At 38.6% G+C, this 26,762-nt stretch overlaps 1 protein-coding gene across 1 annotated transcript in view; it reads right to left on the minus strand.

Moving 5' to 3' along the window:
- Positions 1 to 26,762, minus strand: part of NFATC3 (nuclear factor of activated T-cells, cytoplasmic, calcineurin-dependent 3) — a 67,547-nt gene that overhangs the window by 11,940 nt on the left and 28,845 nt on the right. Inside the window, exons 2-5 of the mRNA XM_015567813.1 lie at positions 17,894 to 18,863; positions 14,637 to 14,799; positions 8,318 to 8,517; positions 2,944 to 3,116 (exon numbers count right to left, since the gene is read on the minus strand). Of these exons, the coding sequence (XP_015423299.1) occupies positions 2,944 to 3,116; positions 8,318 to 8,517; positions 14,637 to 14,799; positions 17,894 to 18,863 (1,506 nt within the window). The remainder of the gene's footprint in view (positions 1 to 2,943; positions 3,117 to 8,317; positions 8,518 to 14,636; positions 14,800 to 17,893; positions 18,864 to 26,762) is intronic.

Genomic DNA, 26,762 nt, shown 5'->3' on the forward strand with positions numbered 1-26,762 from the left:
GAGAGAAAAAACAAATACAAAAACCCCCACAAAGTCCCATTTCCCTCAATCCAGTCCTAGATGATGTGCAGTTGGGGATTTGGTAGAGCTAAAAGCAAAGCCTGTGTCCAAACTTTCCTTTCCATGTTGGAATTGGGTCGGGCACAGCGCCAGGCTAGTTGCAAACCACTGTGTGGGGTTCACATGGCCGTGAGCTTTGAGGGCAAATTCAGGGGAGCCAAGAGTGCATGGCCCCAGTAACAACGTTCCCAGGAGTCCCAAAAACACAAGAGCAAGAGCTCAAACTCCTTTGTTTAGGGAGTTAAATATCTTTTTAAAAAAATATATATTTTATTGATTTTTTACAGAGAGGAAGGGAGAGGGATAGAGAGTTAGAAACATCAATGAGAGAGGAACATTGATCAGCTGCCTCCTGCACACTCCCCACTGGGGATGTGCCCTCAACCAAGGTACATGCCCTTGACCGGAATCGAACCTGGGACCCTTGAGTCCGCAGGCCGACGCTCTATCCACTGAGCCAAACAGGTCAGGGCGAGTTAAATATCTTAAATCTTCCCTTGCTTGCAGTGGCCAATGACCAGTTCCCAGGTGTGACTGATAGGCAAGTACCTTTCTTATTTCACCCAGATTTTATTGGGCAGGCCTCTATTCTTCCCCTGTCCAGTTCCTCCTCCAATTATCTGCAGGGAACAGACTGGCGGCATCATGGGGAGTGTTAACACGCAACTTCCTAGCAAAACTGCATAAATGATATATTTGGCCTTCCTTTTGCTCCTTTCTAGTTATTCATAACTAGGTTAAATTACAATGGTATCAAAAGTAACAAAAATTTTTATCGTCATAATAAAAAATTCTACATGTGTTAAAAATTGTATTTTTGAACAATATTTAGCAATATGAGAAAATGCCCATTATAAGTCAAAATATCAAAACAAGTTATAAAACTGTATCAGGTAAGCCCAACTAAAGATATTGTATATAGTCCTGTCCTGCGGAATGAGGGTCCTGGGTTTGATTCTGTTCAGGGGCACATGCCTGGGTTGCTGGCTCTATCCCCAGTGTGAGGTGTACAGGAGGCAGCCGATCAGTGATTCTCATCATTGATATTTCTGACTCTCTCCCTCTCCCTTCCTCTCTGAAATCAATAAAAGTATATTTAAATAAATAAGTAAATAAAAATATTGTATATATGTACAAGGTATAAACAAAAAGAGAAAACCCCAAAAATAGTCAATAGCGACTATCTTGGGCAAGTGATATTACAAAAGATTTTAACACTACTCTTTGTATTATTCTACATTTTCTATATTCTCAACAATAATCATATATTAATTTAATAAACTAGAATAAAAATAGAAAATTTCAGAGGAACTTGCATCTCGAAAACTCAAACTACCCTATGAACTTATTTAAATTGTTTTACTAAATATATGTGCTTATATGGGTACAGAATACTCTGGCAGGATGATAAAAAAGCTGGCAATGATAGTTGCTTTTATGAAGAACTAGTTGACTTAGAAATTTGCTTTTCACTCTATATTCTTTTATTCTTTCTGAATGTTATACCATGTACTTGTATTATCTATTAAAAATTAATACAAGAATTACTTTTACAGTGATTTCTATTACCATGGATTTATTCAGTGATTCCCACAGTCAACAGGGAAATGATAAAGTATTACTCCAATTCAGCAAATGGAGGTACAAAAAGGTAATTAAGTAGCTGTAATCCCAAATTAAGATGTGGTTAACAGAAATAAAATGGTATAACTGAAAGAGTATTAAGAAAACTTGTGCTCTAGGCACAGCTCTGTCACCTATAAACAAATAACCTTGGATGAGTACTTGAGATACTTGTGCCTGTTTCCTCTTACACAAAAGTAAGACATGAAATTAAAACACTTCTAAGACTATGCCAGAAAGGTCTATACAGCAGTCTCAATATTTCAGTGCTACTAGCTAACCTGCCAGAGGTCCCCAGTTCTTTGGGGCTTGAGTAGATATCATGTTCTAGGGCCTTATTTCATATCTTGTCTTTATAAATCAGGGGGAAAAGCATTTACTTTCTCAATTTGATATTGTAATTAAATTTATGGTAAAAAAAAATACCCACAAGAAACAAAATCCTGTGAGTTCTTATTTAGCTGAGGTGTCAGCTCTCAGAGACAAGCATCTTGAGTAGATATCATGTTCTAGGGCCTTATTTCATATCTTGTCTTTATAAATCAGGGGGAAAAGCATTTACTTTCTCAATTTGATATTGTAATTAAATTTATGGTAAAAAAAAATACCCACAAGAAACAAAATCCTGTGAGTTCTTATTTAGCTGAGGTGTCAGCTCTCTCAGAGAGGCATCTTCCAACATAAAGGCTGACATTTTAATTAAACAAAGATGGCCAAGTAATACTTAATATCAGAATCATAGCTTCATGATTTGTCCTCAGGTGTCATCAAGCCCAACTGCCTCATTTATAGATAAGAAAACCGTGGTCAAGACCTGGTTGGGTAGGTCAGCTGATTAGAGCAGCGTCCAGATACTCCAAGGTTGTGGGTTTGATCCCCAGTCAGGGCATATAAGAGAATCAACCAATGACTGCATAAATAAGTAGAACTACAAATCGATCTCCCTCTCCTACTCCCTTCCTCTTTCTCTAAAAATCAATCAATAAAAAAAAATTTTTTTAAACAGGAAATTGTAGTCAAGAGAATTTATCTATGGTCACACAGCTACCTAGGGTCAAATTATAACAAGAAATCATTTTCTAACTTCAAGATCATTACTCCTCCCCTAACCGTGTAGCTTATTTTCATAAGAAGATCACATCAGCTATCCAGACTCTGTGCCTCAGTTTACACTTTTTATCCAAACATCACATTATAAGCAAAACAGAAAATGACCTATTGTAAACAAAATTTTAAAACATCATCACAAAGCTCACTTACAGCACTCAACAGGTATAGAAGCTGTCTGCAGAGAAAGGACTTTTCCATTGGGCTGTGGGATGTGTACACGAAACACAAGTCGTACTCTAGTATTCTTTCTGCCAATATCAGTTTCTCCTTTTCGAAGTTCTATATCTGAGTTGCGGAGTTTCAAAATACCTGCACAGTCAATACTAGGGAGAAAAAATAGAAAAATTTTACTTGCTGACTGATAATTAGTGATTCTAAACAACTCAACTAAATAGCCATTATTAATTTGGCAGGGAATAACTATCACTACCTAAAATAAAAAATGTTTGAAAAAGGTAAAGGGATTAAGCAAAAAACAAAACAAAACACCCTCATAGACACAGACAATAGTATGATGATTACCAGAGGGAAAAGTGGTAGAAGAGGGTAAAGGAGAGATAAATGGAAATTTTTAAAAAATGTTTTTGCATGACAAAATGTAATAGTAAGTGTAATAGATTGTCTGTAAATATGGCTGTCAATAATTGCTTCCCATTCCTGTAAACTTGCATGCCCTCCTCCTAGAGTTCCTATATCTCCTGTCCTTGAGAGCTGGCCTTACAGAATGTGGCCAAGTGATGCCGAGTAAGTTATAAGCCTAGCACTTAAGAAATCTCATGACTTCCTCTTGGAGCCCTAAGCCACCATGATGAAGTCCATGAAGCAGGACAGAATGGCCGAGATAATCTTTATTCCAGTCATCTTGGATGTTCCAAACCCAGCTGAGTTACCAGCTGGATTCAGGTGCATGAGTGATCCTAGCCAACACCGTATGAATGAACTGGCTGAGTGTAGACAACCCAAAGAATGATGAAAAAAATAGTTATTACGCCCTGGCTGGTGTGCTTAGTAGTTAGAGCAGTGGTTCTCAACCTGTGGGTCGCAACCCCTTTGGCAGTCAAACGACCCTTTCACAGGGATCGCCTAAGACTATCCTGCATATCAGATATTTACATTATGATTCATAACAGTAGCAACATTACAGTTATGAAGTAGCAACGAAAATAATCTTATGGTTGGGTCACAACACAAGGAACCATATTTAAAGGGCCAGAAGGTTGAGAATGGTTAGAGTGTTGGCCTATGCAGGTTCAATTCCCGCCCCCAGTCAGGGCGCATATGGGAGGCAACCAGTAGATATATCTCCCTCCCCGCACCCACTTCAACTCTCTCTGAAAAGCAATGGAAAAAATATCCTCTAGTGAGGATCACAAAAATAAATAAATAAATAAAGTTATTACTTAAAGCCATTAAATTTGGGGGGTGGTTTGTTTTATAGAACTAGGTAAGTGAAACAGAAATAAAAAGATTTTTTACTCCTATATATGTAATTATACCAGAAAAGATTCACTTGTCAGACAACAAATCTCATTAACAGCATAGATTTTTATAGTAATACCAGAGGCATGGTGCAGAGATTTGTGCACACTGAAAGGAAATTAATTAGAAGAAATATTTTAATATCACTATTCGTCCTTTATAATAGAAATGTCAACCAAATTCACAATCGACAATGCCAGATCGAAACACACATGTGAGACTGGCGCCAGCAAGAGCTTTCTATGTATCACACATGCGCAAGTCAACTTAGCCTTTTATATATGTAGAATAAACTTGCCTAATTAGACCTGCTTTCTGATGTAGGTGAACTTTTTCCAGCCCAGTGAAGCACCCCAACTTCTCTTTCAGGTAATTGTCAGCAACACAGCAGTAAATATCAACACAAAGCAGATTATTGTAGATCGGGCAAGGAGAACAAAGGGTAAAATATTTAACTGCAGCAGTGTTTGATTATATTCTGCACAGTGAGAAAACCTGAAGTCATTTTCAAGGTCCACCATTTCTTTCTTCTTTTCAGTTGGGTCAAGTTTCTAAGCTTTCTAAATCTCCATTTTCCGGCTAATGAAAAGAAAATAGGATTCCACCGAGTCTCCTTTGTACCTACTCCAGGATTTCTGTGAGGATCAAATGAGATGAGGCACAGGAAAACGCACCACAGACATTTGGTTAAAGTGTAAAATGTTTCTACCTGGCCTATAAAGCAAGTTGTGCTCCTAGGTTGAAGAAACTCCAAAGAGGCTAGTCGTCACTAGGGAGAGAAAGCTGGGCATTGCTAAATGATGTAATTACCCAGTGTCCACAGCGATAGTTTCTGGGCTGGGCTGGGCTGTGGACTGCATTTTGCGCCATGGGGTCTCGGTAGCGTCAGCTGCAATTTGGCGGGCAGGGGCCTGTGCCCCACTTGGGGGAAGCCGAGTGTTGCCTAGTGGGCGCCAGGGCCATGGTGCTGTTTCTCTGTAAATGGCCAGTGTATGTCACAGCAGCTCCTGCGTTGAGCGTCTGCCCCCTGGTGGTCAGTGTGTGTCATAGCAAGCGGTTGGACAGTCAGACACTTAGCATATTAGCCTTTTATATATATAGATGCTTATTAATAAGACAATCCATCAGGCTAAGATTCTTGCATTTCTAACTATATTACATATTTCTAAAGTTTCTAAATTTTAAGTGTCTGTCATTTCTAAACTATATTACATATTTATAAAGAATGCATACACAAAATTAGTTTTGGCATTTAAGATCTAACATTCATTACCTTCAAAATTTATCTATTATTTTTTAAAAATATATTTTGTTGATTTTTTAGAGAGAGGAATGGAGAGGGATAGAGAGCCAGAAACATCAATGAGAGAGAAACATCGATCAGCTGCCTCCTGCACACTCCATACTGGGTATGTGCCCACAACCAAGGTATATCCCTTGACCAGATTCGAACCTGGGAGCCTTGAGTCCGCAGGTCAATGCTCTATCCACTGAGCCAAACCGGTTAGGGCCAAAATTTATTACTAAGTATGGTGTGCTTAACACGTAACTATGGTAGGAACTATGTAACAGTACCTACAACATATCTTTGTTACTCACATATTGGAAAAATTTAGCAAACGGATAACTAATGGTCAACATTCTAGTTCACGTTCACTCTCTCTTATGGCATTTACTGTTATTAATCCTCTTATTGTATCTACCAAAAGTTCCAATTCTAGTGTGCACTGCCAAAAGGCTACAGAGGTTGCTTTGAAGGACAATGTATATTACAGAACTAGGTTATCAAGATAAGAACCAGTAAAACACAAGAAAGAATCTCAAAAAGGATGAATATTTTCATCTTCAGAAAAAAAAATTTCTAAAAAAGAAAATATACTTTTGAAAAAAATATTTAATTAATATCAAACAACTGCACTTTAGTTCAAAGCAGTATCGATCAAATTGTATCAAGTAGTGATTATTAATGTTAACATGCCAAAATGAGTCTTTAGGGGGAAACACCAGAGAGTATACATTTTATTAAGTTTTGAAGGAAAGTATTTTAGTAGAAAGCTAAGCTTCTAATAGAAAATGTGGAAATAGAGAATCAGAAAGGACAATCTTAAAACTCTGGCCAAGAAATGCCAGACAAGAGAAAAAAAACCAACCAACAAAAAACTACATATATCAGAATAAAAATAACTATACTAAAATCTGTTTACAACTACAACTATATTTTACATCAGAATGTAACTCTGCCACATCCATATTCATCTAGTTTTAAAAACAGGAAGGAGTTATGAGTAGGGTAAGGCAATGAGTACTGACATGCTATATTTAAAGTATCTTATAGGGTGGTGGATCTATGATTTATCAGTTAGTGAACTGGTTTTAAATAAAGGGTCTTACACATCCAAGAGAGATTAGAATTGAAATGACAAAGCCTGAGGGATAGTAGGCAAAACAAGAGGAATATCTACCAATATTTTCCCATTTATTGTTTAGAGAACAGTAGAGACATTTGACATATACTTATAATTCACTTATGCATAAATTATTTTGAACAATGAATGGTCTTATCTATCGCTCACAAAATTTTACTTCCCACTATGTGAAACTATATTACATTCAATTACTATAGCTTATCATAGTAATTAGTTTTTGGGTAAAACAAGCTCATTTAGCATTAGCTACCTTGTTATCTAAGTACCTGCAAAAGGTTTCTTAGATTTGGTAACTTCCTGGATGCTCTTCACTCAACCCTTTCGCGGACACATACAAAGTCGCTAGAAGCCTTGGTTTCCATAGAATTCTTGTTTCCCAATCTAACAGTCCAGAGTGCATAAAATGGCCAGAGAAGTTTCAGGTATGCATCTGGCAAAATAGGGTGAGGGGGCTAGTTGCTCGTTACTATTAACAATTGTATTTCTGCAACTTTGTCCTTTATAGTGTGATCCAGGCAGGCAGTATATGCCAGCTCTGTTGGAAAAGGGACATGAAATCATGACCACCAGCTCTGTTACATGTGCTAGTAGATAGAAAGAGGAAGAGGCAGATATGTTCAGACCCCAGTTTTCTGATTTCCCACCCCCCCACACACACTATTAGTTGTGTGAGGCTTTCCTAATTTTGTGAGAATTTGTGTTTTCTTTAATATATTTATTTATACTCTGTTGTTTAGAAAGAATATGGCATTTTACAACATAAATACAAATAAGATAAAAAAGAAAAGAAACAACCAGGCTGGTGTGGCTCAGTGGTTGAACACTGACCTATGAACCAGGAGGTCATGTCTCAATTCCTGGTCAGGGCACATGCATGGATTGCTGGCTCAATCCCCAGTAGGGGGTGTGCAGGGGGCAGCCAATCAATTTTTCTCTCATCATTGATGTTTTTATCTCTCACTCCATCTCCTTTCCTCTCTCTCTAAAATCAATGAAAACATATTAAAAAAAGAAAAAAAAACATACTAAAAATGCAGGGGGGAAAAAAAACAGGAGCTTGGAAACCCAATGACTTACGAAGCCACTGTGCTAGCCCTAAAATACCTGTGTGTATATTTCTATTAGGGGAAACAAAACCAAACCTGTTTTAGCCACTGATTTTGGGTTTTCATAACAGGCAGCTATATATAATCCTAAGTAATACACTTGAACAAAACTCTATTGCCTACTCATTCGGAAGCTGGCCACCTAAAGGTAGTCAAAATTTTTCTTAAAAGAAATAACGATCATAATTGTACCACAATTGTTTATTCATTGTTTACCCTATTCGTCTATGACCTACTTGAAAAAAGTAAAAATATTTTTATCTCTACCACCTAGTATACTGCTTGGCAGGTACTACCATGGGTTCATAAATTTCTGCTGAATTGAAGTTTCTTTCTGGAAATATGCTACCAACCTTAGCAAATGTACTATGATTATTTACATAATGTTATTCAGTTAACTTAGAACAACAAATATTTCATTTTTGTACTATAAAAAAGAAAAAAGGTATGTTTTTTTTCAAAAGTTGTTTGAGGAAAAGAAAATGCTATCCATTTGGGTGTGCTTCTAAATACCTGGCTGACATATTGTTTTCAGGAAGAAGTGGAATTTCCAGAACCTTTGTGCTGGCAATTATTATCTCTTGGTTTGCAGTAGCAACTGTCTTCCCAGTGATTCGATGCACCTGGTAAAATGCATGAGGTCGTAAATATCGATCATCTGCTGTTCCAATAAACATCTGTAGATTTATCGGCTTTTCACTATAGCCCAGCAGCTAATCAGGAAGAAAAAAACACAGAAAAAAACACCCAATTTATTATCCATGCATTTTACAATAAGCTTACACCAGTAAATCTTTATATCTTTATCATATATATGTATATATATATATGTATATAATTTTGGTATCATATATTATTGATATATGAAGTATTTTTTTAAAAGACAACATTTTCAAAAGTAGTAAGTGGGTGTGATCTCCCTCCCAGGAGCAGGCCCACACTTTTCTTCCCTCTCAGGCCAGCCGCTCTTAAACTCTAAGGGTCCCCATGAGACTTGCAACCAGGGGAGCAATGAGGAGGTCCCAGGCTGATCCCCTGAACCTGTCTCCAAGGCCCTCTTTTCTTTGACTTTCCAGTTTGCCAAAGCACCTCCACCTAGCTCATTTCTTTCCTATAACATCTGTACTGAGCCAAAGCAGCCCCACCTAGGCTCTCTCCTGTTGCTTCTTCTATCCTAAGCCCTTCCTTGTTTCATTGCCCCAGCTTTAATAAATGTACTTCTCGCCGAAACCGGTTTCGCTCAGTGGTTAGAGCGTCGGCCTGCGGACTGAAGGGTCCCAGGTTCGATTCCGGTCAAGGGAATGTACCTGGGTTGCGGACACATCCCCAGTGGGGGATGTGCAGGAGGCAGCTGATCCATGTTTCTCTCTCATCGATGTTTCTGACTCTCTATCTCTCTCCCTTCCTCTCTGTAAAAAAATCAATAAAATATATTAAAAAAATAAAAAAAATAAATGTACTTCTCAAAATAAAAAATAAATTAAATAAAAAAGTAGTAAGTAAACAACCTTCAAAATTTTGGAAGTAGTTTAAGAATTATAAAGTTCTGAAATATATTACAAAGGTATCATGGTGTGTTTTTTAAAATTTTATTTGTTAGTTTATTTTGTCCATTAGATTCCTCAGATGAGTAAAATTATATGGTGTTTGTCTTTCTCTGACAGCTTATTTCACTTAGCATAATGCTCTCCAGGTCCATTCATGCTGTCACAAAAGCTAAGATTTCCTTCTTTGTTTATAGCTGAGTAGTATTCCATTATGTAAATGTACCACAGCTTTTTTATCCACTCGTCTACTGATGGACACTTGGGTTATTTTCAAATCTTGGCTATCTTCCTATATAATAAAAGGCTAATATGCAAATTGACCAAAAGGCAGAATGACTGGTCGCTATGATGTGCACTGACCACAAGGGGGCAGATGCTCAACGCAGGAACTGCCCCCTGGTGGTCAGTGTGCTCCCACAGGGGGAGCACCGCTCAGCCAGAAGCCAGGCTCATGGCTGGTGAGTGCAGCTGCCATGTGCACAAATTTTGTGCACTAGGTCTCTAGTGTGTGTGTGTCTCTTTCTCTTTCTCTTCCTCTCTCTCTCTCTCTCTACTGGCTCAACATTAAAAAAATTCAGCCCTGGCCAGTTTTGTTCAGTGGATAGAGCATCGGCCTGCAATTTTGATTCCGGGCCAAGGGCAGGCCAGTGCTATGACATGTGCTAACACCGGGGGCGCACGTGGAACATGGTGGGCATCGGCCGTGGCGGGATGGTGGAGCAGGTGAGTGGGGGCACCAGACCAAGGTGGGGCGCTGGTCGCTGTCATCAGGGCGAGCCTCTGATGGTTACTGAAAATTCTTTGCTCCTGTGCACCGCAGTCCCGCCCGGCATTTGCACCTGCTGCCGGCCCTGATCACACCTGCTGCCGGTGCCAGAGCCGCCACTTGTACCCGCAGTCAGTGTCCAGTACTGGCCCTGATCACTTGGTGCCATCAGCAGGTGCAAGTGGTGGCTGACAGCCCCGATTGCCTCTCAGGAGCAGGGGGAGGTGGAGAAGCCCTGAGGGGCGACCAGGGCTGGCAACCGCCACTCGCACCCACTGCCGGTACTGGCCCCAATTGCTCCATGTTGCCAGCAGGTGCAAGTGGGGCCAGTGCCATCAGCATGTGAGAGCAGCAGCAGCGGGAGTGGGGCTGCTGGCAGAGAAGGGACTGGGGGCTGTGGTGGGAGGGGCTGGTTGGGGGCACGGAGGTTGAGCTGAGACCCGCCCCTGTGCCCACCACAGCCTCATCACCCACAGTTCCTTTCAAGGTGCACGAATTCGTGCACTGAGCCCCTAGTCGTAAATAATGCTGCAATGAACATAGAGGTGCATATATTCTTTCGAATTAGTTTTATGGACTTTGGATATATTCCCAGAAGTGGAATCGATGGGTCATAAGGAAGTTCCATTTTCCAATTTTTGTTGTTGTTAATCCTCACCTGAGGATATTTTTTCCATTGATTTTCAGAGAGTGGAAGGAAGGGAGGGAGAGAGGAGAAACATTGATGGGAGAGACACACAGCAATTGGTTGCTTCCTGTATGTGTCCTGACCTGGGCCAGGATCAAACCTGCAACCCAGGTACATGCCTTTGACCAGGAATTGAACCCGTGACCCTTCAGTGCATGGGGCAATGCTCTAGCCACTGACACACTGGACAGGGTGGCATGCTATTTATTTTGTCAGATCACCGTCTTAAGCTTTTGCTGGGCTTCATTGTAGCTTTAGGCTGATTCCTCTGCTTTGAGATGGCAGCTTCCTTGTACTTGGTAGAGGTCTTAGAAGCTTTGGAGAGATCTCTCACCACTCCTATTTTTGGCCCCAAATGCTTCTAGGAGAAAGATTTTTCTCTGTAGCTGTTTAATCCATTAAACCAGAAAGGGAACAACATAAAATATGGCTTGCATAAAGTCTATTTTTCAGTAAGCATAATGGAGGCGGTATCAGCTTTTCAAGGCAGTACTTAGGTGGAGTATCTGGTGCCCAGCCCCAAGCACTGTCAGTACAAGTTGTGGTCAAATCACAGTGTCAGTGATGTTTTCACTACAGCAATACTGCGTAGGTGTGTGGACAGTGTTCCAGGCCATGTAGCTTCCAAGCCTGAGATTTTATGAGCTCCCTAATAACCTTTAAAAAAAAATTCTCTTCACCAAAGAAAAAGAAAATTCTCTTCTGTTTTTGTACTATGGTTTAGAAAATATCCAAGTATGTGATAAAAATATAGAGTGCCTAGTACAGTGTCTAACATGTAGTTAGTGATAAACAATTAGCTATTGATCTGCATTCATGATTCTAAGTATGGAATCAATCAGAGTTTCAAGTGTGAATAACGAGTTTTTTTTCTATTATGTGGTCCTTCAGATGAATACTTTATTCCTTCACTGCTGGCCCATCCCTGGCTTTATAGTGGAGTTTGTAACTGAGCAACATCATAATTTATTGATGTCTCCTCTGCTACCCAGGAAAGGACATGAAGACTTTTGCCTATTATCAGATAATATAATTTACCCGGTATGGTTTTCAGTCCTGTAACATTTATAGAGAAGCAATTAAAGCCTGGACCATTGCAATAGCCTTATATGTGCTCTCCCTGTTTTTACTTTTGCTCCCCTACAGCCTATTCTCTGTCCAGGAGCCAGAACAAACTTACACTAACCGAAATTTTCAAGCCCCTGCTCAGAACTATCAGGTGGCTTCTCTCCACATTTAGAACTAAATTCAAATGCCCCACGATGATTTACAAGGCTAATACGCAAAGTGTCCCCATGGGAGCTCGATCGCTCGCTATGATGTAATGCTGACCAGCAGGGGGCGGCACAGAACAAAGGAAGGCCCCAGCCGCAGCTGGAAGGAAGGCCCGGCTGGCAGCTGGAAGGCCCTGATCACGGCCAGGCCTAGGGACCCTACTTGTGCATGAATTTTGTGCACCAGGCCTCTAGTGCAGCGGTTCTCAACCTGTGGGTCGCGACCCCTTTGGGGGTCAAATGGCCCTTTCACAGGGGTCGCCTAAATACATCCTGCATATCAGATATTTACATTACTATTTATAACGGTAGCAAAATTACAGTATGAAGTAGCAAGGAAAATAATTTTACAGTTGGGGGTCACCACAACATGAGGAACTGTATTAAAGGGCCATGGCATTAGGAAGGTTGACCCCCTTCCTAATAAAAACATGTGTTCAACCTGCTATAGTTAACTGGAAGTTACAGTTTTCTATGTTTATATGGTCAAGAAATCTATCAATATTTTCTGTTGTAATTTCTTTATATATATTTTGGTGTAAGTTAACAAAAACATTAAAGTTTTAATTAAGTGGAAAATATTCCAGAAAGAAACAATACAAAATAAAGTATAAATAAGTCAATAACTAAAGATGAAATGGCAAGAGTGAGGGGATATGTGTGCATATTCACACAAGTTAACTTAATCCATTTTTCTCTTTTGGTTTGTATGGAGGCAGAAGTATAAGTGACAAAGCAGAAGGAAATTTATCCACAATTCTATAGAGGTGAAAAGGTGAAGGTAGAAAGTAGTGATATACTGTTTTAACTAAATTATTCATTTAACCCTAAAACTCCTGTGGCGTATATGTCATTTTTTCCAATTTACAGATGAAGCATCTGAAGTTAAGAAAGATCAGGAAACTACCCCAAACTGATAGTTAACACATGATTATCCACTCCTTTCTGCTATACCTGCTTTTTCTTGCTCTTTCTTATTTAATCCTAAATTGGACAAATTATTCTATGGAACCAACTGTTTAGTAGAAAAAGAAATACCAATAATTTTACCACTTGCCTCTAAGTACTGTTAAAGGGACAGCATCCATCCTGTCATCTCCAGAGCCTAGTATATTGTACCTACCACATTACAGGCATTCAATCATTGTTGATTGAATGAATGAATTTTGGAATAAGAGTACAACTAGCTGGAGCAAAATAACTCATTAGGTTAGCCAATAGATCTATTTAAATAAGAATTATAGCCACTAAAGTAGGTGTTCAAAATGAAGTAGTTACATCTAAAATAAAGAACACAAATAAAAAATTTTATTGCTATCTATTAAGTTACCCAAATATCACATAACATACCAGTAAGTACTATATACGGAAGTATCCTAGTCATATTAGATGACTCACATTAATGCCTGCTTGGTAAAGACATAAGCCACTTGTCCTTTATAATTCGATAGTAAAATGAACCAGTAATAGGGGAAGGTAATCATGCATATAAAATTTCAAAGGGAATATATTTCATAACATATATTTTGGCCAACATCTGCGCCAAGTGTACATACTATTGCATAAGAAAAATGGGGCTTCTCCTTTGCATCTTGGGAATTTTAAAAGAACATGAAATAACTTAGATTATCATCCCATCCCATTTTCAGAGGAGCATTATGTTACAGGCGGTAAACAAATTCTTGTTAATATTAACACTACTCTTTAAAAACATTCATCTAGTATCAGTATACTTCTCTTCAGGCCACCCTCTGCTTCATAAAAGAAAGTAAGCCAAGTTGTTTGTTATGTTTCTGTATCGTTTCCATAGCAAAGGTCTGTGCCTGCTTAATTTAACTAAATCTGGAGGGTTAAAGCCCAAAGGACACTATAGGACAGACTAGAACAGCTTCAATAAGAGTAGTTCTATTATCAGTTCTACTAAATTACTTAGGGGGAAGGGGTTCCAATATATTAGAACACATTATAGGGATACGAAAAATACAAAATTAAATTTCCATACTATAAATTGCGTTAAACTGAAAATGCACACATAACAATATCGTATAAAATATCATCGCTTGCATAGTTCACGGACACAGACAATAGTGCAGTGACGGCCTGGGGTGGGAAAGGAGCCAGGTGGAGGAAGGTAAAGGGGGGGGAAATGGGGGACATCTGTAATACTCTCAACAACTAAGATAAATAAATAAAATTAGTTAATGAAACTACATAAACAGATATGGAGAAGGAATGGGGAAAATACACAAAAATAACTAGTAGTAGACGCTGGTGATTTTTTTTCATTTGATTTTGTAAATTGCTGTAATAAATAATATTTCTTTAAAAGTAATTCTTCCCTAGAGTTTCCCCAGGTGCAGAGTCGATCCAGGAGGAATATCTTTTAGCCCAGCAAAAATAAAACACACCAAAAAAACCTCAATGTGGAAGTGCTGCCATATCAACAAGGACATAAAACCTCAACAGAAGCTCTTTGGTTTTGAATTTTCTCTCTCCAGGCTCAGTAGTACCTAACTGAATAGACTCCATCATTAACAGATGTATGGTATTTGCATACCTTCACAACAGGGTGTCCGCCAGTAGATGCTTTTACTGCTCCTCGGCTACCTTCAGTTTCATAATGGGCTCGATGATGAGTTTTAGGTTGCACTTCTATTTTCAGTTCACATTGTCCAAAATGAGTAGGTAAAGGCCAGTCTAGTGGAGGTAATGAAGATGTGCTATAAACAAAACACAGAAAGACACATTTCACCATGCTATTATTGCCAAGCAGTGATTCAAATCACTTATTGTCAGCACCAACACTTCTTCCTGTGGTCTTAAAAACAAACTATTCCAAAGTAAAGCTTCACTTAATAAGTTACACCATCCTATATGGTGGGTGTTTAAGAAATAATGAATTTAATGATCATTTCTTAGCCTGAAAAATAAAATTGATTTTATCATCTTTAGTTTCCTGTATTTTTTTTTAAGGACAAATTCTAACATTTGTAAAACTATAACTGTTTCTCAACTGTGTTGCATAAGTACAAAAACAATCAAAATAATAATAATTTGATTTCTTAAAGAAAGATGCACATCTCTGTATATGTATCAGTATCTCTCCAAGGATCCAGAGGCCTCTGTGTCTCAGGATATATGTCCTCCTCCCTGGTGTCAGGCTATAAAAGTCAGTCTACTGTACATGTGGCTCCCCCCATTTCCTTCCTATTGCTCTTTACCCTGTCTCTCTAAAATATTGATTATAGTTAGCAATGTACTGCAGTTTGAGGTAAAATTTTAATTTTAGTACATACCTGGCTTTAAAAATATAAGGCCTATCACTGCAGCATCTCAAATGATCAGTAAGATAATTTCAACAGCTTAAAGGGCTATAGATTCATTTAGATATACTAACACTGAAAATACAGAATCGGAAAAGAAACAACTTATATAGCTATAGGTCAAATATTAATGAACCCAAAGCTAGAATGTTTTGTATTAAAGTAATATCTTCTTGCCTGGCTGGCGTGACCTATGAACCAGGAGGTCATGGTTCAATTCCAAGTCAGGGCACATGTCGGGGCTGCAGGCTCGATTCCCAGTTTGGGGTTGCAAGAGGCAGCCAATCAATGATTCTCTCTCATCATCGATGTTTCTATCTCTCTCCCCTTCTCCCATTCTCTCTTATATATTTTTTAAAAGTAGTATCTTCTCAATGATTGGTATGGGACTTTTAAGATCTCTTCTACCTTCTAAAATGCTATTAATCTCACTGTAAATTTCTAAATTATTTCATTGATTCTTGGCTGTCCTCAGTCTAGCTTTACAGGGTACTGTGTAACTCAACAGTATTAATTTTTATTACTCTCAGCTAGTTTCTGCAGACTTAAACAAATCCTTAATAAGATTAAGATTTTCAGAAGCAGAGTGATGAGCTCAAAGGTATCTTCAGAACTATAATTTTACATTATATTTTTCTAAAGATCTGGATACATAAATAAACATTCATACCAATGAAAAAGCTTTCTGAAAAAAGTAAACAAACCCAACTCTATGTGGTGATTTAATACATGGTAAAGTTGTCTTTTCTAATCAATTATATACTAGAAAGATTCTATAAATGGTATTGTTATGACTGATAAGCCATTTGGAAAATACAGTCATTATACTATTCTTTAGTCCTTAGCTGGGCTCGAGTCTATATAAATATATACATATAAAATTTACAAATAGCCGAAACCGGTTTGGCTCAGTGGATAGAGCGTCAGCCTGCGGACTGAAAGGTCCCAGGTTCGATTCCGGTCAAGGGCATGTACCTGGGGTGCGGGCACGTCCCCAGTAGGAGATGTGCAGGAGGCACCTGATCGATGTTTCTCTCTCATCGATGTTTCTAACTCTCTATCCCTCTCCCTTCCTCTCTGTAAAAAATCAATAAAATATATTAAAAAAATAAATAAATAAAATAAAATTTACAAATACAATATATAGTACAAACACTATAAATATTTACAATATAAATATATATTATGTTACACGCATATCTTATACATATAAAAACTTTATTAGAGCCGAAACCGGTTTGGCTCAGTGGATAGAGCATCGGCCTGCGGACTGAAGGGTCCCAGGTTCGATTCCGGTCAAGGGCATGTACTTGGGTTGCGGGCACATCCCCAGTGGGAGATGTGCAGGAGGCAGCTGATCGATGTTTCTCTCATCATCGATGTTTCTAACTCTCTATCTCTCTCTCTTCCTCTCTGTAAAAAAATCAATAAAATATATTTTTTAAAAAAAACTTTATTAGAAACATGTGAAAATTAGATTTTTATCTATCTTTAAATTATTTTAGAGTGGAGTAAGACTTTCAAATATAACACAAAACTCAAAAGCCATAAATTTGAATACCTAAAATTTTAAAATTCCTCTACACAGTGGAAAAAATCAAACTTATGAAGTTAAAAGATAAAAATTAGGAAAAAAAAACAACCACTTGCCACAAATATGAAAAGGCAAATTTCATTTGTATATTGAACTCTTAAAAATACAAAAAGCTTATTCCCAATTAATCTTAGTAGTAACTTAATTCATACTATAATCTATCTTTTACAAAAACCTTTTTTAGATAAGAAAATTCCTTCTAGCCCTGGCGTGGTAGCTCAGTTGGTTAAAGCGTTGTCCCAACATGGCCAAGGTTACAGATTTGATCCTTGTTCAGGGCACATACAAGAAACCACCAATAAATGCATAAATAAGTGAAACAACAACCAGTGTCTCTGTCTCTGTCTCTCTCTCTGTTTCTGTCTCTCCCTCTCTCCCCTATTCCTCTCTCTCTATAAAAATCAATAAATTAAAAAAGAAAATCCCTCCTAGAGATTCTTAAGTGTAATTTGTTATCTACAATTCATTATCTACACACTTTTTAAAAAATATATTTTATTGATTTTTCACCGAGAGGAAGGGAGAGGGATAGAGAGTTAGAAACATCAATGAGAGAGAAACATCGATTATTTGCCTCCTGCACACTCCCTATTGGGTATGTGCCCGCACCAGAGGTATATGCCCTTGACTGGAATCAAACCGCAAGCCGATGCTCTATCCCCTGAGCCAAACCAGTTAGGGCATATCTACATGCTTTAATTATATAACTTTAGCCTATCTAAAGATACTTTTAAGACTCAGAAGAAAATAAATGCAGACTTCGTTATTTGTCTGGAAGAAACAGAAAAACATAAAAGAGGGGGGAAAATGGTCAAACAATTCCATATAGATAATGTAGTTTACATGCCGCCAATAATCCATAAGTATGAATGACAGGCAACCATTTCATCAACTCACCGAAATATAGGGGTGTGGCCAGGCTTGGGTTTGCTCCAGGTAAAGGGTGAAGGAACTGAAAGAAAGTGGTCACCAGATGAATCTTTCTTTAAAGGATACTGAGATCCAAGGCCATCATCTATTGAAGTCTCCCGGGATGGTGATAAATTCCCTTGGTCATCTGAACAGAGCTCTAAGTTTCCTGGTAGTACAGTAGCTTGATCTTCAGAAGTCTTCCTTGTTTTTAGAGGGATATCAGTCTCTACGTAGTACTGAAATGGCGGAAGAAGTGCAGGACCAAGGCCTGATCCACCCTGGACAGAAGCATTGAGCCAAGTATCTTCTGTTACACTTCCCCTGGGGGAGTGACCAGGAGAAGGAACAGGTGAGTGATGGGGTGAAAGGGACCCAGCATAACAAACCTCAGCACTAGAGTGTCGCCGTTTCCCACAGGGGGAAGTAGGCCTTGATGAGGGTCCTGAGGCTGGCCTGGGGCTCAGCCAATTCTCATCAGTGATACTAGATCTAGGCGAGTGGCAAGGAGATTGCCTGGGTGACAGTGAGTGTCCAAGTCCATATTGCTGATGCCAGGATTCTTCTCCAGGGCAGCCCCCTGGAGAGCCACCAGGAGAAGTCAGAGGGGATCCAAGAGTAAATCGGGCAGCAGCTTCATTCAATTCTGAATCCACATCATCATAAATATGTGAAAGAGATTCACAAGAAGATGCATCTGAGAACCAGCTTCTAGAAGAGATGCTGCTGGCAGGACTAGGACTAAGGGAAGACTCTCGGTAAGATGGCTCAAGAGGAAGATAGAGATGATCTCTAGAAGGTCTTTCCAAATATTCCTTTTCTGGGTCATTTATGTGTAGGTCATCTTCATGAGCATCTACTTCTTGATGACAGTTAGGAGAGATGGATGTGATTTGAATACTTGGGCACTCAAATGGTTTGGGACCACCTAATGGGCTGTATTTAGATGTATAAATTACTAGATGAAAAGTAAATAATAATAATCTTGAGAGGAAAAGGGGGGAATAGGGGCACATTAGCTCCATTAAGAGTAGTGTGTGGACCTAGCCGATGTAGCTCAGTTGGTTGAGTGTAATCTCATGGACCAAAAGGTCACTGGTTGGATTCCTGGTCAGGGCATATGCCTGGGTTTTGGCCTCAGTCCCGTGTAGGGGTGTGTGGGAGGCAGCCAACAGATGTTGCACTTTCACATAGACGTTTCTCTTTCTCCCTTCCTTTTTCTCTAAAAATCAAGAGTGGTATGTTTAACCAAATGTATCTGGTTATTTCCATAGATATGTATATAATGTTTTTCTATTCCCATATTTTATAAAATGAGAATCAGAAAACATTATCTGCAAACAATAAATGCTTTACAAAAGAAATAATCATATCCGTAATTTTAAAAAATATTCATAGAATTATAGAATGATATAATCATATAAATTCAGCCTCATCTGGAGTCTGTAGGCTAAAAGAGTAAAGAATAAAACTGAGTCTTTGAAAGGTTTTTAGTTGTAAATATACACATTAAGTTTATTCATGAAAAGGACAATAGATGCAACTTAGGAGACCAAGACTCTAGTCTACCTGTACCATTAACTGTGAATTCTTAACCAAACCACTTTGTCTTTCCAAGGCCTTAGTTTCCTTGCAGTAAAATTCATAACTTTTCTTTTTGTTAAGGAAATTTTTATGATTAACAGTAACAGCTTTTTCTTCCACAGTCACCCATCAAGATTCACACCTTTGGTCATAACAGACCAGATTATGAAAGTCCTGTGATGCCACTGGGTCATTTATCTCAACTAGAAAATAATTCATTGGAGCCTTAACTTATGATTGATTGTTAAAGCAATCCTAATAAGGACTGAACTTTTTAAATGCACCCCTTGCTGGATTATTTAACACTAAACAGCTCCTGACAAATTAGCTACTGAGAGTGTTTGTAGTAATAAGGATGTTTTGCAACATCACTTTTAGGAAAAAGTAATTATGATCCATTTTCACAGAGGCTGAAGTACTAAGCCCTAGTATAAGGTACTGGTTGAATATCTTCACTTTTTCCAAAGAGATCATCATTGGGAAACCAAAGATAAAATGTTCATAGATACAACAGAGAGAAGCACAACCTCTTCTCAAAAATACTCAAGATCACATTGTTTCATTACATTAGTACCCCCATTTTTAGACTTCTGGTGTTGCTATGATTAGCCAGCATCCTACTATTTAACTATTTCCATAAGTCCTAGATTTTGGAATGTTTAAGGTGTTGTTAGTGAACATATTCAGTAAAGAGTTTTTACATGTTATTAAAACAACAAAACCCCCTAGATTTAAATCCTGGCTATGCCAATCCATAGCTGTGTGAAACTTAACCTGCTCAAACCTCAGATTTCTGAGGCTGTTTTTTTCTATTAAACTGACAGGAGGTAAGTAGAGCATCACTGGAAACACACAGAACTATTTTTAAGACAAGCAACCTAACACAATGACTAACAGTACGAACTCAATACATGACAATTATCCTGTCTTTCCCTTTTTAACATTTAAGATGGGTACACTATATTTTATTTTTTTAACTCTAAAATATTAAATTGAATTTTATATTTTTTTAATTGATTTTTTTACAGAGAGGAAGGGAGAGGGATAGAGAGTTAGAAATATCAATAAGAGAAACATCGATCAGCTGCCTCCTGCACACCCCCTACTGGGGATGTGCCCGCAACCAAGATATATGCACTCCTACTATGTAAAGACATCTGTTTTAAAAGATTTGTTTTAATTTGTAACATTGGAGGGACATGAGTATCATCAGTCTTACTTCAGTTTCTCCACCCAAGAGGTCATTTTTAAATTTAGTAGTAAAATAGCTCTATATGAACTGTGGTGTTTCTAGGCTTCAAAGAACCAGAAAACCCAATTCAAAGTAGCTGAAAAGGGGGGTGGGGGGTGGGTGGGAGAGGTTACTTATTATCCAATATAACAAAAGGTCCAAAGGTAGGACAGCTCCAGAATTAGTTATTTCATCAGTTGAACAAAGTCATCAAGAAATCAGTTTCTTTCTACATCCACATTATTCCCCTTTTTGGGGTGCTAACTTTGTGCTATTCACTTCAACCATATATATCTGTATTTGTCCTAAACAAGAAGCAATGTGATCATTTACTTAATAGTAATTTTTTTAGCAGCCACTAATAGCTGTTATGTTCTAGACCAGCGGTTCTCAACCTGTGGGTCGCGAACAATGAAAATACATCCTGCAGCCCTAACTGTTTTGGCTCAGTGGATAGAGCACTGGCCTGCAGACTGAAAGGTCCCAGGTTCGACTCCGGTCAAGGACATGTACCTTGGTTGTGGGTACATCCTCAGCGGGAGGTGTCCAGGAGGCAGCTGATAGATGTTTCCTCTCTCATCGGTGTTTCTAACTCTCTATCCCTCTCCCTTCCTCTCCATAAAAAAATCAATAAAATATATATTAAAAAAAAGAAAATACATCCTGCATATTAGATATTTACATTATGATTCATAACAGTAGCAAAATTACACTTATGAAGTAGCAACGAAAATAATTTTATGGTTGGGGGTCACCACAACATGAGGAACTGTATTAAAAGGTTGCGGCATTAGGAAGGTTGAGAACCACTGTTCTAGACACTGAAAACAGGACTGTGTATAAGAGTACACAAAACAAAGTTCCCATCCTCAACTTACATCCTAGTAACATATGTCAGGTGGTGACCTCTAATTTAAGGAAAAATAAAATAGGGTAAGGTGAATAAAGTAAGAGAAAGAGAGAAAGTTATTTTAGATATGGAAGTCTGGAAAGGTTATTTCTCCAATATTTGAGGAGATAGCAAAAGGATATTTGGAACTGAGCTATACAAAGTCTAGGGGAAGAACACTGCAGGTAGAGGAAATAGTGTGTGCCAAGGCCTAAAGATAGAGGATGGAGTAGTTTTGGAGTATATGAGAAAAAGCAAGAAAGCCAGTGAGGCCCAGCTGGTGTGGCTCAGTAGTTTGTTCATGAACAAAGAGGTCACTGGTTCGATTCCCCATGAGGCATATGCCTGGGTTGCAGGCTCGATCCCCAATAGGGGGGCATGCAGGAAGCAGTCGATCGATGTTTCTCTCTTATTGATGTTTCTATCTCTCTATCCCTCTCCCTTTCTCTCCCTAAAAATCAAGAAAAAAATATAGTAAAAAAACAAAGATAAAAATGAAAGTGTGCGGGAATAGAATTGAGGGGTTAGAACAGCCGTGGGCAAACTGGCCTGCAGGCCAGATCTGGCCCGTTTGAAATGAATAAAACTAAAAAAAAAAAAGACCGTACCCTTTTATGTAATGATGTTTACTTTGAATTTATATTAGTTCACACAAACACTCCATCCATGCTTTTGTTCCAGCCCTCCGGTCCAGTTTAAGAACCCATTGTGGCCCTCGAGTCAAAAAGTTTGCCCATCCCTGGGTTAGAATGATAAGAGATGGGAATGAGGGTTGGGGAGGGGGCACTAGCTAGTCAAGTAAGGCCTCATAAATCAGTAGAATGAATGGTTTATATCAGAACCCACTGTAGGGTTCTAAGCAAAGGAATATCATGATCTGATATATAATCTGATATACATTTAAAAGACTATTGCAATAATCCACATACAAAATAACAGAGCATAGAACCTGGGTGGTGATAGCTTGTAAAAACAGAAAAGCAGTAAGAACTGAGGTGTTTTTTTATTATTATTAAGGTAGAGCTGACAACTCGCTAATGAATTGGATGTGAGCAAAGGAGAAGTCAGGTTTGGGGCCTGAACTATTATAAGAAAACTAGAGGCCCGATGCATGAAATTCGTGCAAGGGGCTTGGCCCTTGCAGCTCCGGCTTCATCCAGAAGGTTGTCAGAAGGTTGTTAGGCTGTCCAGTCTAATTAGCATATTATACTTTTATTATTATAGATTATTATAGATGATCTCCCCTCTCTTTCCTCCATATTCTGCTATAATCTGCTTGGGAGGGAGGTATCAGGGTACCAGCTATATATTTTGAGAGACCCCTGGCCCGTGTTTCTAAATGGTTAGAGTGTCAGCCTGCAGACTGAAGGGTCTCGGGTTCAATTCTCAATCAAGAGCATGTACCTGGGCTGCAGGTTCAATTCCCAGCCCCAGTTGGGGTGCATGTGGGAGGCAACCAATCCATATGTCTCACATCAATGTTTCTCTCTCTCTGACTCTCTCTCGCCCTTCCACTCTCTCTAAATAATGGAGAAAATGTCCTCTGGTGAGTATAACAAAAACAAACAAACAAACAAACAAAAAAACCAGTTAAGATGGTCAATTTTACGTTTGTATATTTTATCACAATTTTTAAAAAATGGTGTCACCTTAGTTCAAAGGAGGACAACACCCAACTCTGAATTCTTAGCAGTCACTGAATTCTTTGCCACCACACACTTGCAGTTAAAACATAAAAATCAAGTTTTATTTAAGAATGTTACTTGATAAAGTAGCAAAAATTATTAATTTATTAAACTTCAACCCTTTGAGCAAAAAAAGAAGGGGGAAAGGAAGTCGTTCTTGAAAGACTATAGTTTCATTAAAACATAGTTATCGTACCAATGTCATTTCAGTGTCTGATTGATGCTGAAATCCATACCTTTCCGCCAAATAAACTTTAGATGAAGCAAACATATTCTGAATCAGAATGATGTCTTAAAGCAGTGATGGCGAACCTATGACACGCGTGTCAGAGGTGACACGCAAATTAATTTTTTTGGTTGATTTTTCTTTGTTAAATGGCATTTAAATATATAAAATAAGTATCAAAAATATACATCTTTGTTTTACTATGGTTGCAAATATCAAAAATTTCTATATGTGACACAGCACCAGAGTTAAGTTAGAGTTTTTCAAAATGCTGACGCGCCGAGCTCAAAAGGTTCGCCATCACTCTCGTAGGCCCGGATTCCCAACTCTAGACTTCTCAAATTCATGGTGCTTCAGAAATCTGACCATCTCAAGATTTATTTGTTCTGTGTTCCTTTAGCCACCAGGGGGCCCCATGCAAGCATGCAAGTAAATCTGGACAACAAAGGTTGCCTATGTATGATTTTACACAATAAACCAGGGGTTGGCAAAATACAGCTCACAGGCCAAACCTCACTTATTACCTGTTATTCTTACACAATAAGGATGGTTTCAAATAGTTGAAAAAAGATTAATACTGTTCCATAACACAAAATGATATGAAATTCAAATTCTGATGTCCGCAAATAAAGTTTTATTGGAACATCGCCATGTTAATTTGTTTATGTATGGTCTCCGGTTACTTTCACACAAGTATAGAGTTGAGTAACTGTGGGAGATACTGCTTCTCACTACTACCTGGAATACAAACAAATTGTAGTGACACAGTTCTAACTTCACAGCACATTAAAAGGGCCAATAGCACATTAAAAGGGCCAAATAGAATTTATCCCAGGAATGAAAGGGTGATTCAATATATAAAAATTACCACATTACTAGAAAGAAGGGGGAAAACACATGATCATATGAATTAACACAGAAAAAATATCTGACAAAACTCAAAACTCTTTCGTGATTTAACAAAAAACAAAAAAAAAACCTCAGTATGCTAGGAATAGAAAGGAACTTCCTTAAAATTATCAATGGCATTTATGAAAAACCCACAGCTAACATCATACCTAATGGTGAAAAACTGAAAGCTTTCCCCAGGAGTGGTAGGCAAACTGCGGCTCGCGAGCCACATGCGGCTCTTTGGTCCCTTGAGTGTGGCTCTTCCACAAAATACCAACTTCTGCGCATGGGCCACGAAGTTTCAATCACACTAGTGGTACATGCGCGCCCGCACGTGATATTTTGTCAAAGAGCCACACTCAAGGGGCCAAAGAGTCGCATGTGGCTCGCGAGCCGCAGTTTGCCGACCACTGCCGTAAGATAAAGAACAAGAAGATGGGAGCTTTCACCAATGCTATTCAACATTGTACTAGAAAGTCCTAGCAAGAACAATTAGGCAGTAAAAAGAAATAAAAGACATCCAAATTGTTAAGGAAGAAAGAAGTAAAACTATTTCTATTTGCAGATACATGACTCTATATATAGAAAGTCTCATGTAATCCATAAAACACAACCAAAGCTGATAAATAAATTCAGGAAAGTTGCAGGGTAGAAGATAAAACATAAAATTCAATTGTGCTTTTACACATCAACAATGAACAATCCAAAAAGGAAATTAAGAAAACAATTCTATTTACAATAGCCTCCACAAGAATACAATACTTAGGAATAAATTTAACCAAGGAAGTAAAAAGCTTGTATACTAAAAACCACAAAATATTGCTGAAAGAAATTAAAGACTAAATAAATGATAAGATTTCTCTTGTTCATGGATTGGAAGTCTTAATATTGTTAACACTGCAATATTCCACAAAGCAGAGTCAATGCAATCCCTATTAATTTCTATGGGTTTTTCTGCAGAAATGGAAAGACCAATCCACAAATTTATATGGAACTGAAAGGGGCCTGATACAGCTAAAATAATATTGAAAACAACAACAACAAAGAACTCACACTTCACAATTCAAAACTTCCTACAAAGCTATAGTAATCAAAACAGTGTTGTGTTGGCATATAATGACTGATATATATAGACTAATAGAACAGAACTGAGAGTCCAGAAATAAACTCAAAACATCTATGGCCAACTATGTTTTACAAGGGTGCTAAGACAATTCAATGGGGAAAGAACAGTCCCTTCAACAAACAATGCTGGGACAACTGAATAACAACATACAAAAGAATGAAGTTGAACCTGTCCATCTCATACCTTATATAAAAATTATCCCAAAATAGACCAATGAGCTATATATAAGAGCTAAAATCATGAAACTCTTAGAAGAAAATACTAGCATAGGTATGTACGTTCATGATCTCAGATTTGGCCATGGGTTTCTTAGATTTGATACTAGAAGTATGAGCAACAGAAGAAAAACTAGATAAAATGGACTTCATAAAAATTAAAAACATTTGTGCATCAAAAGGTACTATTAAGAAAGTGAAGACAGACAACAGTGTGGTGACTGTGGGGGATGGAGTGGGTGGAGAAGGGTATCTAGCTATCTATTGATCTATCTATCTATGCGTGTGTGTATACATACACACACACATACATACATACATACATACATATCCTATATACTAAAGATGTAATATGCAAATGGTTGTTATGCTGTGATACCTAACGACCAACGGATCTGATGATCCGTGTAATGACCAAATCACGGATCATCAGAAGGGTGGGGCAGCAAGCTACAAGCAGGCGGTGGAGAGCTACAGGAGCGGGCAGGGCAGCAAGTTATGGGAGGGGGCGGAGGGAAATACAGGAGGGCGGGGAGGCGGGCGGAGAGCTACTGGAAGGTGGGAGCGAGCTACTGGTGCACGGATTCATGCGCAGGGAGACTTCCCTCAAGTGCACAAATTTTTGTGCACTGGGCCTCTAGTATATAATAAAGAGCTAATATGCTAATTAGACCAAACAGCAGAACGACCATCTGGGCATCCTTCCGGACAACCGTCCATATAACCTTCCAGATGAAGCCAGGGCTGCAAGGGCCAGCTGAGGCTGCGAGAGGCTGCGAAGGGCTGTAAGGGCTGGCTGAGGCTGTGAGGGGCTGTGAGGGCTGAGCCTTTGAACAAATTTCGTGCACTGGGCCTCTAGTCTACACTAATAAAAGAGAAACATGGTAATTGGCGTACGACCACTACCCTTCCCATTGGCTAATCAGCGAGATATGCAAATTAACTGCCAGCCAAGATGGCGGCCGGCAGCCAGGCAGCTTGAAACTAACATGAGGCTTGCTTGCCTCAGT

The sequence above is a fragment of the Myotis davidii genome, unplaced genomic scaffold, assembly GCF_000327345.1.
Source record: "Myotis davidii unplaced genomic scaffold, ASM32734v1 scaffold243, whole genome shotgun sequence".
NCBI lineage: Eukaryota > Metazoa > Chordata > Mammalia > Chiroptera > Vespertilionidae > Myotis > Myotis davidii.